At 43.8% G+C, this 16,829-nt stretch overlaps 1 protein-coding gene across 1 annotated transcript in view; it reads right to left on the bottom strand.

Moving 5' to 3' along the window:
* Positions 1 to 210: 210 nt before the first annotated feature.
* Positions 211 to 16,829, bottom strand: part of acmsd (aminocarboxymuconate semialdehyde decarboxylase) — a 34,055-nt gene continuing 17,436 nt past the window's right edge. The window contains exons 3-10 of the mRNA XM_060928627.1: positions 16,716 to 16,812; positions 16,527 to 16,576; positions 14,734 to 14,970; positions 4,816 to 4,909; positions 4,575 to 4,670; positions 4,316 to 4,488; positions 448 to 546; positions 211 to 273 (exon numbers count right to left, since the gene is read on the bottom strand). Coding sequence (XP_060784610.1) covers positions 211 to 273; positions 448 to 546; positions 4,316 to 4,488; positions 4,575 to 4,670; positions 4,816 to 4,909; positions 14,734 to 14,970; positions 16,527 to 16,576; positions 16,716 to 16,812 — 909 coding nt within the window. The remainder of the gene's footprint in view (positions 274 to 447; positions 547 to 4,315; positions 4,489 to 4,574; positions 4,671 to 4,815; positions 4,910 to 14,733; positions 14,971 to 16,526; positions 16,577 to 16,715; positions 16,813 to 16,829) is intronic.

Below are 16,829 nucleotides of genomic sequence, written 5' to 3'. Positions count from 1 at the left end.
TATTCCTGACATGTATTCTCCAGTGATGAGAAATTAATGACAAGTGACTGATCAAATCACACCACTGAAACTGGAAAGAAAAGATATTTTATTTCCAGGAGAAGGCCTCTCGTCTTTCCAGAACTCTTGAAACAATCCACTGCACCTTCGTCTTTATATTCTGGCACCAGTCCTTTCCCCCATGAGGCAGGCAACTGAATGCTTAGCACGTCACTGAAACTGTTTCCTGTCAAGACCCAGAAATTCAAGAGCATTTCCTGCCAGGAGTTTATCCTACAAATAAGTGGAAAACAAATATACAACTCCAGCTAAGTGTTGGCAAAGCATGCACAAATCTAAACAGTCAAATCTGAAATTTGAGTCGATCTGCACAAATGTTCTGATCAGTGAACTATCTAAGTGTTGTGGGAGGATTTATATTAAATATCAGCATTAGGGACTTAGTACCTTTAGTGTGTCGTCAAATTCACACATTGATTTGATCAATGTTCCTGGCTCAAGCTCTCCAAGAGGAAATGGGTAATCTGTTCCTAACATCACCTTATCCTGGAACAGAAGAGTGCGCAGTGCTTATAAAGATAGACTCATTTGGACAGGTTTTGTCTGGAACACAAAAACATCACCTTGAATCTTAAAATCTTAAACAGTGTGTTGATTTGGATCTCTGTTATATTACAGACAGTGAATCGTCTGTAATATTTAATGCAAAAATATTGTTCCTTTTCATAGTCTTTAATGTGTATATGAATATCTTAAATTTGAATATTTGCACCTTCTGAATGGTCACATGACCAGATATGCAGCGCCTCTCACTGACACTAAATGATGCATTGAGATCTTTGAAATTTCATCTGATATGAGCTCAAAGTTCACATCCATAATGTGGAAATTATTCACAGAACTTGAACTTATATTTTCATTCATGTTGTGCAGCTACAACCCCGATTCCAAAAAAATTGGGACAAAGTACAAATTGTAAATCAAAACGGAATGCAATAATTTACAAATCTCCAAAACTGATATTGTATTCACAATAGAACATAGACAACATATCAAATGTCGAAAGTGAGACATTTTGAAATTTCATGCCAAATATTGGCTCATTTGAAATTTCATGACAGCAACACATCTCAAAAAAGTTGGGACAGGGGCAATAAGAGGCTAGAAAAGTTAAAGATACAAAAAAGGAACAGCTGGAGGACCAAATTGTAACTCATTAGGTCAATTGGCAATAGGTCATTAACATGACTGGGTATAAAAAGAGCATCTTGGAGTGGCAGCGGCTCTCAGAAGTAAAGATGGGAAGAGGATCACCAATCCCCCTAATTCTGCGCCGACAAATAGTGGAGCAATATCAGAAAGGAGTTCGACAGTGTAAAATTGCAAAGGGTTTGAACATATCATCATCTACAGTGCATAATATCATCAAAAGATTCAGAGAATCTGGAAGAATCTCTGTGCGTAAGGGTCAAGGCCAGAAAACCATACTGGGTGCCCGTGATCTTCGGGCCCTTAGACGGCACTGCATCACATACAGGCATGCTTCTGTATTGGAAATCACAAAATGGGCTCAGGAATATTTCCAGAGAACATTATCTGTGAACACAATTCACCGTGCCATCCGCCATTGCCAGCTAAAACTCTATAGTTCAAAGAAGAAGCCGTATCTAAACATGATCCAGAAGCGCAGACGTCTTCTCTGGGCCAAGGCTCATTTACAATGGACTGTAGCAAAGTGGAAAACTGTTCTGTGGTCAGACGAATCAAAATTTGAAGTTCTTTATGGAAATCAGGGACACCGTGTCATTCGGACTAAAGAGGAGAAGGACGACCCAAGTTGTTATCAGCGCTCAGTTCAGAAGCCTGCATCTCTGATGGTATGGGGTTGCATTAGTGCGTGTGGCATGGGAAGCTTACACATCTGGAAAGACACCATCAATGCTGAAAGGTATATCCAGGTTCTAGAGCAACATATGCCAACATATGCTCCCATCCAGATGATGTCTCTTTCAGGGAAGACCTTGCATTTTCCAACATGACAATGCCAAACCACATACTGCATCAATTACAGCATCATGGCTGCATAGAAGAAGGGTCCGGGTACTGAACTGGCCAGCCTGCAGTCCAGATCTTTCACCCATAGAAAACATTTGGCGCATCGTAAAATGGAAGATACAACCAAAAAGACCTAAGACAGTTGAGCAACTAGAATCCTACATTAGACAAGAATGGGTTAACATTCCTATCCCTAAACTTTAGCAACTTGTCTCCTCAGTCCCCAGACGTTTACAGACTGTTGTAAAGAGAAAAGGGGATGTCTCACAGTGGTAAACATGGCCTTGTCCCAACTTTTTTGAGATATGTTGTTGTCATGAAATTTAAAATCACCTAATTTTTCTCTTTAAATGATACATTTTCTCAATTTAAACATTTGATATGTCATCTATGTTCTATTCTGAATAAAATATGGAATTTTGAAACTTCCACATCATTGCATTCCGTTTTTATTTACAATTTGTACTTTGTCCCAACTTTTTTGGAATCGGGGTTGTAAAAGTGCAATATTTCGAAGTTGCAGGCTGTGACGGCTTTTCTAAAAAACTTCCACACATACACACTTGAATGCTATATTAATAAACTCAACAGATTACAGTGTCTTGCAAAAGTATTCATCCCCCTTGGTGTTTGTCCTGTTTTGTCACATAACAAGATGGAATTAAGATGGATTTTTGGAGGATTAGCACCATTTGATTTACACAACATGCCGACAACTTTAAAGGTGTAAATTGTTGTTTTATTGTGACACAAACAATAAATAAGATGAAAAACAGAAATCTGGAGTGTGCATAGGTATTCACCCCCTTTCGTATGAAACCGTTAAATAAGAGCTGGTCCAACCAATTCACGTCATAAGTCACATAATTAGCTGATTAAGATCCACCTGTGTGCAATCAAAGTGTCACATGATCTGTCACATGATGTCTGTATAAATCAACCTGTTCTGGAAGGACCCTGACTCTGTAACACTATTAAGCAAGCAACATGAAAACCGAGGAGCCTTCAAACAGGTCAGAGACAAAGTTGTGGAGGAGTATAGATCAGGGTTGGGTCATAAAAAATATCCTAGGGAGCACCATTAAATCCATTATAGCAAAATGGAAAGAATATGGCACCACTACAAACCTGACAAGAGAAGGCTGCCCACCAAAACTCACAGACCGGGCAAGGAGGGAATGAATCAGAGATGCAACAAAGATAACACTGAAGGAGCTGCAAAGATCCATAGCAGAGATAGGAGTATGTGTCCATAGGACCACTTTAAGCCACAGACTCCACAGAGCGGGGTTTTATGGAAGAGTGGCCAGAAAAAAGCCATTGCTTCAAGAAAAAAAAATAAGAAAACATATTTGAAGTTTTCCCAACAGCATGTGGCAGACTCCCCAAACACATGGAAAAAGATTCTCTGGTCAGATGAGACTAAAATTGAACTTTTTGGCTATCAGGGGAAATGCCATGTGTGATGCAACCCCAACACCCTGAGAACACCATTCCTACAGTGAAGCATGGTGGTGGCAGCATCATGCTGTGGGGATGTTTTTCATCTGCAGGGACAGGAAAGCTGGTCAGGACTGAAGGAAAGATGGATGGCACTAAATACAGGGCAATTCTGGAGGAAAACCTGTTTGAGTCAGCCAGAGGTTTGAGACTGGAACGAAGGTTCATGTTCCAGCAGGACAATGACCCTGAATATACTGCTAGAGCTACACTGGAGTGGTTTAAAGGGAAACATTTAAATGTATTGGAATGGCCTAATCAAAACCCAGACCTCAATCCAGTTGAGAATAACTTGAAGATTGCTGTACACCAACACAACCCATCTAACTTGAAGGAGTTGGTGCAGTTTTGCCTTGAGGAATGGGCAAAAACCCCAGTGGCTAGATGTGCTAAGTTAATAGAGACACACCCCAAGAGACTTGCAGCTGTGCAGCAAAAGGTGGCTCTACAAAGTATTGACTTGGGGGGTTGAATACCTATGAACACTCCAGATTTCTGTTTTTTGTTTTCATTTTAATTATTGTTTGTGTCACAATAAAACAATAATTTGTACCTTTAAAGTGGTAGTCATGTTGTGTAAATCAAATGGTGCTAACCCCCCCCAAAATCCATTTTAATTCCAGCTTGTAATGCGACAAAACAGGACAAACACCAAGGGGGATGAATACTTTTGCAAGACACTGTACTTCAAATGAGTTTAAAGTATGTCGTCCTAGATTTCAGACATGCAGTATTTTCTGAGATGAAAAAGAAAGCCGACCTTTCCGATGACATCAATGAGGAACTGAAGAGCAAGTGGGTCATGGACCAGAGAGTCTGTATAAAATGATCCTAAGTATTTACGTGGATTGATCTTATTGTCTGTTGCACACAGATCTGGCCGGACTTTGAAACCATGCTCAATTCGTCCAATCGTATAAGGAAAAGCACCACCTTGAACAGATGATGTGACATTAATCAGACAAAATGATGCCAGGTCTCACCTTCAGAGCGGAAACTTTTAGTGTTTCATAACCAACCTCCATGAGCAAAGCAGACCTTGAGCTTTGGGAATCTCTCAAAAATACCCCCAAAGATCATGGAACAAATAGCCATTGTAGTTTCTGAAGGCATACCTGTAGGGAAGTGACCGTATTCTAATCATTTGATTCTACCATCATGGTGCTCTATCTACTGTAAGCCCATAAAGAACAAATCTCATTGAAATAATCCAATAAAATTGGTTTAAAATATTGTGTGCGAGAATTAATTCATACTCACCAACTAGCCATGGCAGCCAGTACTTGGCCATCCGTCCGTCCGTCTGCATATCCCATGGATGCACAAATAACGCACAGTTTAGCTCCTCAGCAGCCTGAGTGGTTCAGAAACACTATACATTAATCTATATGCATATTTTAAAATCAACAATCACTATAAGAGCCTTATTCTAATTATAATATCTGATATACAGTACCATCACTTGAACAGGCTTCCTTTAGATGTACAGCCATTCACTTACTGCAGTATATACTCTCTAATTCTAACATACCTGAGCTAACTCATCAACTAATCACCATTTACTCATACTTTTGTATTAAGCCTTAACAAGATACAGAAATATCCAGAGTAGCAAAGTAGCATAAAAGGTAGGGAGCATTTCCCGCTTCACAGCTCCATGTGTGTGAAATCCACCAGTTTCAATCTACATAGATGGACAATAACACAGACAAAAGACAACAAATTAAATCAACCCAATCTGGCAACCCTGAATCAAAACATGAGCTATGTTCAAATTCAGCAAACTGAAGCCAGTGCAGGGTCGTGGGCAAGCTGGAGCCTATCCCAGCTGACTATGGGCAAGAGGTGGGGTACACCCTGGACAAGTCCCCAGATCATCACAGGGCTGACACATAGAGACAAGCAACCATTTACACTCACATTCACACCTATGGTCAATTTAGAGCTACCAGTGTTAGCCTAACCTGCATGTCTTTGGACTGTGGGGGAAACCGGAGCACCCGGAGGAAACCCACGCGGGCACGGGGAGAACATGCAAACTCCGCACAGAAAGGCCTTCGCTGGCCATAGGGCTCGAACCCGGACCTTCTTGCTGTGAAGTGACAGCGCTAACCACTACACCACCGTGCCGCCTATATTATATTATATTATATTATATTATATTATATTATATTATATTATATTATATTATATTATATTATCTCATTATCTCTAGCCGCTTTATCCTTCTACAGGGTCGCAGGCAAGCTGGAGCCCATCCCAGTTGACTACGGGCGAAAGGCGGGGTTCACCCTGGACAAGTCGCCAGGTCATCACAGGGCCGACACAGAGACACAGACAATCATTCACACTCACACCTACGGTCAATTTAGAGTCACCAGTTAACCTAACCTGCATGTCTTTGGACTGTGGGGGAAACTGGAGCACCCGGAGGAAACCCACGCGGACACAGGGAGAACATGCAAACTCCGCACAGAAAGGCCCTCGCCGGCCACGGGGCTCGAACCCGGACCTTCTTGCTGTGAGGCGACAGCGCTAACCACTACACCACCGTGCCGCCATATTATATTATATTATATTATATTATATTATATTATATTATATTATATTATATTATATTATATTATATTATATTATATTATACAGACACAAGTGTTTTACTGGGAAATACACCACTTGTATTTTTCCATATGAGCTACATCCGGGAACACGGAGAACCAAAACCATGACATAAATCTCTATATGTCACTTGTGAGGACATCAATGAATTGTTTTGATAAATCTGGGTGCTTTTTGCTTGTGAATCTGTCAATATAATAAAAAGAAAATCACATGTTGGCTTGAAGATATGAAGTTTATTTTCTCTTGTTGAAAATAAACACTGAAGATCTGAGTGACATATTTAAATAATATTGGCTGGCTTTGAGTGGTATATCAGATATATTCCATTCAGCTATCATGCTAGCTGAATGGAATATATCTGATATACCACGAAAAAAAGCCAGTCAATAATATTATTATTATTACACATACATACACACTCTCTTCATATCAGCATTCTCAAAGGCCAATGCTAGTTTACCCGCAAGTTGGCGCTGTTAGTGCGGCAGTGAAATCACCTACAGCTGCTGTAGTGCTCATCAGCAGCACAGGCTAACGACCGAGAAACTATGATGTCTGTCCCAAGACTCTTCTTCCTTGCACACTCGCCACAGCATTTTTCACTCAGACTTAAATATTCGTTTCCTGATATAATTTACTGAATTACTTTTAAAATCTACATCAACAACTACACACAAAGAAAAACGATCTGGCAACCAAAATTCTTTCAAAATCTTCTGCTTTTAATGAAGCAGACCTGGCAGCCATGTTTGTTTACAAATTGTCACAGTCACTCACTAGTGAAGAAGTTTTACATCTCCAACGTGTCTCTTTTCCAGTTTTTCTACATCGGTTGGTATGTTTCTCTCTTGTAAAGATGTGTGAAGAATATCTAATGAAGTTTGCTGACCTTTCGGGTGTTCAGCGCATCTTTAGTTTCAGTTTTCAGTTTATTTATTTAGTGCTTAATCCTAGCACTGGATTTGCCTCGTCTTCTCTCTTTGCCGGCCAACAAAGGAATGATTGTGTGCATGCACCGCAGAAAAGTTTTGTCACTGGATCTTCGCATGTCCTCTGATATGTGACATCGTGTTGTCTTGACAATTTGCAATATTATAAGAATATTGTACGCTCATTCTCCATTGGGGAAAGTGGCATAATACATGGAGGATAAGCGATATGATAACAATATTGCATGCCATCAATAAACCCACGAGAAGGGTGTTTTTATTCCATGGAAAAAGTGGCCTGTATGTATACTAATTAAATAATACTGGCTGGCTTTGATATACTTATTGTGGTGGAGGGGTTTGTGTGCTTGAATGATCCTAGGAGCTATGTTGTCGGGGGCATTATGCCCCTGGTAGGGTTTCCCAAGGCAGACAGGTCCTAGGTGACAGGCCAGACCAAGAGCAGTTCACCAAAAACCCCCTATGGAGAAAAAATCCAGGACCGTGACGTCGCCCGGTAGGACGCAGCCGGGGCCCCACCCTGGAGCCAGGCCCGGGGTTGGGGCTCGTATGCGAGCGCTTGGTGGCCGGGCCTTTGCCCATGGGGCCCGGCCGGGCTCAGCCCGAAGAGGTGACGTGGGCCCAACCTCCTGTGGGTTCACCACCCACAGAGGTAGCAGTAGGGGTTTGGTGCAATGTGGATTGGGTGGCAGTCGAAGGCAGGGGCCTCGACGACCTGATCCCCGGACACAGCGGCTGGCTGTTGGGACATGGAATGTCACTTTGCTGGGGGGGAAGGAGCCTGAGCTTGTGCGGGAGGTTGAGAGGTACCGGCTAGAGATAGTCGGGCTCACCTCCACGCATAGCTTGGGCTCTGGAACCCAGCTCCTCGAGAGGGGCTGGACTTTCCACTTCTCTGGAGTCGCCCGTGGTGAGCGGCGGCGGGCTGGTGTGGGCTTGCTTATAGCTCCCCAGCTCAGCCACCATGTGTTGGAGTTTACCCCAGTGAACGAGAGGGTCGCCTCTCTGCGCCTTCGGATTGGGGAGAGGGCTCTTGCTGTTGTTTGTGCCTACGGGCCAAATAGCAGTATAGAGTATCCGGCCTTCTTGGAGTCCCTGGGAGAGGTACTGAGGGGTGCTCAGACTGGGGACTCCATTGTGCTACTGGGGGACTTCAATGCTCACGTGGGTGACGACAGTGACACCTGGAGGGGCGTGGTTGGGAGGAACGGCCTCCCCGATCTGAACCCGAGTGGTGTTTTGTTATTGGACTTCTGTGCTAGTCACGGTTTGTCCATAACGAACACCATGTTCGAGCATAGGGGTGTCCATAAGTGCACGTGGCACCAGGACACCTTAGGTCGGAGGTCGATGATCGACTTTGTAGTCGTTTCATCTGATCTCCGGCCCTATGTCTTGGACACTCGGGTGAAGAGAGGGGCTGAGCTGTCAACTGATCACCACCTGGTGGTGAGTTGGATCCGCTGGCGGAGGAGGAAGCTGGACAGACCTGGCAGGCCCAAACGTATGGTGAGGGTCTGCTGGGAACGTCTGGCCGAGCACTCTGTTGGGGAGGTCTTTAACTCCCACCTCCGGGAGAGCTTTTCCCAGCTTCCGAGGGAGGCGGGGGACATTGAGTCTGAGTGGACCATGTTCTCTACCTCCATTGTGGACGCAGCTGTTCGGAGCTGTGGCCGCAAGGTCTCCGGTGCCTGTCGTGGCGGCAATCCCCGAACCCGGTGGTGGACACCGGAAGTAAGGGATGCCGTCAAGCTGAAGAAGGAGTCCTACCGGGCCATGTTGACCTCCGGGACTCCTGAGGCAGCCGACGGGTATCGGCAGGCCAGGCGTGCTGCAGCTCGGGCAGTTGCGGAGGCAAAAACTCGGAACTGGGAGGAGTTCGGGGAGGCCATGGAGAAGGACTATCGGTCGGCCTCGAAGAAATTCTGGCAAACCGTCCGGCGCCTCAGGAGGGGGAAGCAGTACTCTGCCAACACTGTTTACAGTGCGGGTGGGGAGCTGTTGACCTCGACTGGGGACATTGTTGGGCGGTGGAAGGAATACTTTGAGGATCTCCTCAATCCCACCGTCATGTCTTCCACTGAGGAGACTGAGGCTGATGACTCAGAGGTGGACTCGTCCATTACCCAAGCCGAAGTCACTGAGGTGGTTTGCAAGCTCCTCGGTGGCAAGGCACCGGGGGTGGATGAGATCCGCCCTGAGTATCTCAAGTCTCTGGATGTTGTGGGGCTGTCTTGGTTGACACGCCTCTGCAGCATCGCGTGGCGGTCGGGGACAGTGCCTCTGGAGTGGCAGACTGGGGTGGTGGTCCCTCTTTTTAAGAAAGGGGACCGGAGAGTGTGCTCCAATTATAGGGGAATCACACTTCTCAGCCTCCCAGGGAAAGTTTACTCCAGGGTACTGGAGAGAAGAATTCGACCGATAGTCGAGCCTCGGATCCAGGAGGAACAATGCGGTTTTCGTCCTGGTCGCGGAACACTGGACCAGCTCTATACCCTTCATGGGGTGCTCGAGGGTTCATGGGAGTTTGCCCAACCAGTCCACATGTGCTTTGTGGATCTGGAGAAGGCATTCGACCGTGTCCCCCGTGGTATTCTGTGGGGAGTGCTTCGGGAGTATGGGGTTCGGGGCTCTTTGCTAAGGGCTGTCCGGTCCCTGTACGAACAGAGCAGGAGTCTGGTTCGCATTGCCGGCAGTAAGTCAGACCTGTTCCCAGTGCATGTTGGACTCCGGCAGGGCTGCCCTTTGTCACCGGTTCTGTTCATAATTTTTATGGACAGAATTTCTAGGCGCAGCCAGGGGCCGGAAGGAATCCTGTTTGGGAACCACAGGATTTCATCTCTGCTTTTTGCGGATGATGTTGTCCTGTTGGCTTCTTCAAACCAGGACCTTCAGCATGCACTGGGGCGGTTTGCAGTCGAGTGTGAAGCGGCTGGGATGAGAATCAGCACCTCCAAGTCCGAGGCCATGGTTCTCGACCGGAAAAGGGTGGCTTGCCCTCTCCAGGTTGGTGGAGAAGTCCTGCCTCAAGTGGAGGAGTTTAAGTATCTCGGGATTTTGTTCACGAGTGAGGGAAGGATGGAGCGTGAGATCGACAGGCGGATCGGTGCAGCCTCCGCAGTGATGCGGTCGCTTTACCGGTCCGTCGTGGTGAAGAAGGAGCTGAGCCAAAAGGCGAAGCTCTCAATTTACCGGTCGATCTACGTTCCGACTCTCACCTATGGTCATGAGCTTTGGGTAATGACAGAAAGAACAAGATCGCGGATACAAGCGGCTGAAATGAGTTTCCTTCGCAGGGTGGCTGGGCGCTCCCTTAGAGATAGGGTGAGAAGCACAGTCACTCGGGAGGAGCTCGGAGTAGAGCCGCTGCTCCTCCACATCGAGAGGAACCAGCTGAGGTGGCTCGGGCATCTTTTTCGGATGCCTCCTGGACGCCTCCCTGGGGAGGTGTTCCAGGCATGTCCCCCCGGGAGGAGGCCCCGGGGAAGACCCAGGACACGCTGGAGGGACTATGTCTCTCGGCTGGCCTGGGAACGCCTCGGTGTTCTTCCCGAGGAGCTGGCCGAGGTGTCTGGGGAAAGGGAAGTTTGGGCTTCCATGCTTAGACTGCTGCCTCCGCGACCCGGTCCCGGATAAGCGGAAGAAGACGAGACGAGACGAGACGAGGCTGGCTTTGAGTGGTATATCAGATATATTCCATTCAGCTAGCATATTGAATGAGTCGAAGACAAGTACCTGAATGGAATATATTTGATAGACCATGAAAAAAAGCCAGCCAATATTATTATTAATATTATACATACACATTCCTTTTGGGTGTTCAACACGTCTTTCTCTTTCAAAATTCTTTCAAAATCTTCCATATTTAATGAAGCAAACCTGGCAGCCATGTTTGTTTACAAATTGTCACAGTTGCTTGCTAGCACTGAAGTTTTACGTCTCCGACGTGTGACATCATGTTGCCTTGACAACCATGCAATATCGTAAACCATTTTCAACGCTCATTCTCCATTGGGTAGAGTGATGGAATACATGTAGGATAAGCAATATGCTAACAATATTGCATGCTATCAAACCAAATGAATGAAACCCACTAGAAGTGTATATAATACATGTTTTTATTCCATTGAAAAAGTGTCCTGTATATATAATGATTACCGATATTTCACTCCGATGATGTCGCTCCCAGTGGTTCCCGCTGACTAGACACGCATTGTCAAAATGACGAACCGGTTCAAAATTAAAATTCTTTTGATTAACTTGCATATTTTTTTGTAGATGTTTCCATATAATATAAAGAACATTACATGGTGGCGCAAAGATATGAAGTTTATCTTCTCATGCTGAAAAATATTTTCACTCGTTTACTTTGCTCACTTGTGAATATGTTCACCACTTAAACTTCATATCTTCACACAACCGTGTAATATCCTCTATATATTATATTATATTATATTATATTATATTACAACCCTGATTCCGGGCGGCACGGTGGTGTAGTGGTTAGCGCTGTCGCCTCACAGCAAGAAGGTCCTGGGTTCGAGCCCCAGGGCCGCCGAGGGCCTTTCTGTGTGGAGTTTGCATGTTCTCTCCGTGTCCGCGTGGGTTTCCTCCGGGTGCTCCGGTTTCCCCCACAGTCCAAAGACATGCAGGTTAGGTTAACTGGTGACTCTAAATTGACCGTAGGTGTGAATGTGAGTGTGAATGGTTGTCTGTGTCAGCCCTGTGGTGACCTGGCGACTTGTCCAGGGTGTACCCCGCCTTTCGCCCGTAGTCAGCTGGGATAGGCTCCAGCTTGCCTGCGACCCTGTAGAAGGATAAAGCGGCTAGAGATAATGAGATGAGATGAGACAACCCCGATTCCAAAAAAGTTGGGACAAAGTACAAATTGTAAATAAAAACGGAATGCAATGATGTGGAAGTTTCAAAATTCCATATTTTATTCAGAATAGATCATAGATGACATACCAAATGTTTAAACTGAGAAAATGTATCATTTAAAGAGAAAAATTAGGTGATTTTAAATTTCATGACAACAACACATCTCAAAAAAGTTGGGACAAGGCCATGTTTCCCACTGTGAGACATCCCCTTTTCTCTTTACAACAGTCTGTAAACGTCTGGGGACTGAGGAGACAAGTTGCTCAAGTTTAGGGATAGGAATGTTAACCCATTCTTGTCTAATGTAGGATTCTAGTTGCTCAACTGTCTTAGGTCTTTTTTGTCGTATCTTCCGTTTTATGATGCGCCAAATGTTTTCTATGGGTGAAAGATCTGGACTGCAGGCTGGCCAGTTCAGTACCCGGACCCTTCTTCTATGCAGCCATGATGCTGTAATTGATGCAGTATGTGGTTTGACATTGTCATGTTGGAAAATGCAAGGTCTTCCCTGAAAGAGACGTCGTCTGGATGGGAGCATATGTTGCTCTAAAACCTGGATATACCTTTCAGCATTGATGGTGTCTTTCCAGATGTGTAAGCTGCCCATGCCACATGCACTAATGCAACCCCATACCATCAGAGATGCACGCTTCTGAACTGAGCGCTGATAACAACTTGGGTTGTCCTTCTCCTCTTTAGTCCGAATGACACGGCGTCCCTGATTTCCATAAAGAACTTCAAATTTTGATTCGTCTGACCACAGAACAGTTTTCCACTTTGCCACAGTCCATTTTAAATGAGTCTTGACCCAGAGAAGACGTCTGCGCTTCTGGATCGTGTTTAGATATGGCTTCTTCTTTGAACTATAGAGTTTTAGCTGGCAACGGCGGATGGCACGGTGAATTGTGTTCACAGATAATGTTCTCTGGAAATATTCCTGAGCCCATTTTGTGATTTCCAATACAGAAGCATGCCTGTATGTGATGCAGTGCCGTCTAAGGGCCCGAAGATCACGGGCACCCAGTATGGTTTTCCGGCCTTGACCCTTACGCACAGAGATTCTTCCAGATTCTCTGAATCTTTTGATGATATTATGCACTGTAGATGATGATATGTTCAAACTCTTTTTAATTTTACACTGTCGAACTCCTTTCTGATATTGCTCCACTATTTGTCGGCGCAGAATTAGGGGGATTGGTGATCCTCTTCCCATCTTTACTTCTGAGAGCCGCTGCCACTCCAAGATGCTCTTTTTATACCCAGTCATGTTAATGACCTATTGCCAATTGACCTAATGAGTTGCAATTTGGTCCTCCAGCTGTTCCTTTTTTGTACCTTTAACTTTTCCAGCCTCTTATTGCCCCTGCCCCAACTTTTTTGAGATGTGCTGCTGTCATGAAATTTCAAATGAGCCAATATTTGGCATGAAATTTCAAAATGTCTCACTTTCAACATTTCATATGTTGTCTATGTTCTATTGTGAATACAATATCAGTTTTTGAGATTTGTAAATTATTGCATTCCGTTTTGATTTACAATTTGTACTTTGTCCCAACTTTTTTGGAATCGGGGTTGTATATTATATTATATTATATTATATTATATTATATTATATTATATTATATTATATTATATTATATTATATTATATTATCTGATGTTCAGTTCACTTTACACAGAAACAGCTGGTAGAAATGTTCTTCAAAGAGCCAATTTTATTTCCATACACTAAGTACTTCTGAGAGCCTGTGCTTTTGTACTTTTACTTCAGTAAATAAGTTGACTCAGCACTTCTGCTCTTCTGTGAGGATTTATTTATCTCATCTCATCTCATTATCTCTAGCCGCTTTATCCTTCTACAGGGTCGCAGGCAAGCTGGAGCCTATCCCAGCTGACTACAGGCGAAAGGCGGGGTACACCCTGGACAAGTCGCCAGGTCATCACAGGGCTGACACATAGACACAGACAACCATTCACACTCTCATTCACACCTACGGTCAATTTAGAGTCACCAGTTAACCTAACCTGCATGTCTTTGGACTGTGGGGGAAACCGGAGCACCCGGAGGAAACCCACACGGACACGGGGAGAACATGCAAACTCCGCACAGAAAGGCCCTCGCCGGCCACGGGGCTCAAACCCGGACCTTCTTGCTGTGAGGCGACAGCGCTAACCACTACACCACCGTGCCGCCCTGTTTGGAATCAATATGTTAGAAATTAATTAATTAATTCATTCATCTTGGTCAAGGTCACGCATACACACATTCACACCTCGGGCAATTTAGTGTAGCCAGTCCACCTTGGGAGTGCGAAATCAGAAAACCTGGAGGAAATTCACAATGCCTTGTGGAACATATGAACATAAACTCCACACAAACAGTAACACAGATTTAATCTTCACTGGTGTCTATTTTCTCAGATCATGAGCTTGAATCACATTCATGAATAATTAGTGTAGCCTGATCCTTCAGATCAATCTTCTTTATTTATTGAAGTGGTCTGAAATCCTTGATCCTCATTCGAAAGCTTGTTCTCAACCCCAGGTTTGAACGTTTTCCTGGTTAATTCAATTCTGTACAGCATCATCACACTCAATCACAACTTATTAGGCTGTTTGAACAAGATATGGAAGTCCCATCACCAAAGAGGTCAAAAAAAAATTAGAGCCTCAGGTTGAGAAATGTTACTGATCGATTATTTTGTAGCTAAGGTCACTGGACTTACAGTATAAACAGGGAAAAGCTCAGGTGCATTGAGGTCCCAGGTGTTGATGTGTGAACCAATTTGCACTCCTGGGAAGCCCAGTTCCTGCACACAGCGCCGCATTTCCTGTACAGCCAGCTCAGGGGCCTGCATGGGAAGAGTGCCAAGGCCTACAAAGCGTTTCGGGTATCGCCTCACGGTGGCTGCCAGGTCATCATTAAGGATCCCACAAAGGTCCAGTGTGTCCTGAGGCTTTGCCTTTTTGGATGGACAAGTGGATATGGAAAATAATTTTGACAGACATGCAGTAATATATGATGGACAACATTTTCTCGAAACTCAGCTTAGATCAAGCTAGTGGTCAAGGAAATTTGAGGGTAGACAAGGATACACATAGCAGCTCATGTGTTCCAGTAGTGTTGATAACAAGTCACCACCTTCAGAAAAAGAGAATCATGTAGTGGGGCACTGATGAGATGTAATAAATGTGGTACACAGGAATAATATAGAAGTGCATTTTATTGGTAGTTTTATTATTTTGGTGATGTTTTAAATTATTAGCTAATGTGCAAACTGTCCAGGTTGGCAGGATAAAGTAATTTAATGTAAACACAGCTAATCTAGTGTTCGATTATGTTTTGGAAATATTTTATCCATACGTATTATTATTAGTTGCATGATTTTTTTTTCTGTTGGAACTGAAATGGCACCATATTAATAATTAATACAAATGTTGTACAGAATTCAGATCAGATTCTCCAGTTGCATCAAATCAGTCTTACTGGGACAAAGCAAGGTTTGAAATATTTGTTTATGTAGATATTCTCACTTCGTTTTTGAGCTGTGGTTTATTCAGTGGCGTGCGGTGAGCCCTATGGCAGGGTAGGCAGTGACACATGCTGTGCACTTTTTCATGCTGTGATTAGATAGATAGATAGATAGATAGATAGATAGATAGATAGATAGATAGATAGATAGATAGATAGATAGATAGTAGGCCTATACTCAAAATAATGATGGAAAAAAATCAAAGCAAATCAAATCGTTATTTTCAAAGACAGCCGCTAGATGGCGCTATGGTAATGAGCCACTATCTGTTCAACACCTTTCACAAAAGAACTAAGATGTCAGATGTCAAGGTGTCAAAGATGTGACTGAGACTGTCATTATGCAAAATGTCATTCATTTTTGCTTGATGCAACTCTTAATTGAATTGATTTGAATCCTAGATACTGAAAAGATACGGAATTTAGCTGGGCTAATTTCGTAGAAAAGAATAAAAAAGGGCCTAATCAACATTTAAAAAAAATCCAATAAGGTGCCTTAATCCAAGTAGGGCCAGATTTGTGTTCAAAATCAAGACCTGTTTTGGTAGCCTCAACCACGCCAAGACACAGAGTGGGGAAATAAAGACTTATTAGAAGGAAGGTTTAATTTAAGTTTATTTAATACAGACGTTCGAGACAGAGTGCTTGTCAATAACAAGCATTTGTCCCAAGCGCTTTACAGCATCACGTCAGGGGTATATAGGGAAAACATGGGCTATGAGAGTGGAAGAAATGTGCCACGAAATGAAACAAGATCAGCAGACGAATGTAGCGACCGTTTATTCAAGATAATACAATGTCATTCTGGCTTGTTTCTCATCTCCTTGTTCTCAATAATGCCAGATTAATTTCTGTAATGCCATACAGAAAGAAAGGGATGCTATACTACATGTATACTTCATGCATCTGACTTGTGTTTGACTTTAGAAAATGGTTAGACATTTTCAAGCTAAATGTATACAAAATAGAATTTCAGGTGTTATTTACCCAGTAGCTGAACATTACAGGGACAGTAGACAGGGCCTGCACTGTGACGCCTGAAACAAATACAGTGAACTGATATTTTAGTTACATGGTACATTATTAATCAGCACTGAGTTTGGAGGCAACGTATAATGATTCAGATGGGAAAAAAACCAAAAACAAAACAACAACAACAAAACAAAACAGCTTTACCATGCTTATCCATGTCCCGTATCCGAGCCTCGGGATCCCAGCAGTTCTCCTGAATGACACGGAACACTTTCCCATCCTTCAACATTTTGGCTTCTCCCTGGGAATACATAGATT

This window comes from Neoarius graeffei, chromosome 9 (genome assembly GCF_027579695.1).
Source record: "Neoarius graeffei isolate fNeoGra1 chromosome 9, fNeoGra1.pri, whole genome shotgun sequence".
Lineage (NCBI taxonomy): Eukaryota > Metazoa > Chordata > Actinopteri > Siluriformes > Ariidae > Neoarius > Neoarius graeffei.
The sequence above is the reverse complement of the archived record's forward strand: the minus strand, read 5'-3'. Positions and strand labels throughout refer to the sequence as shown.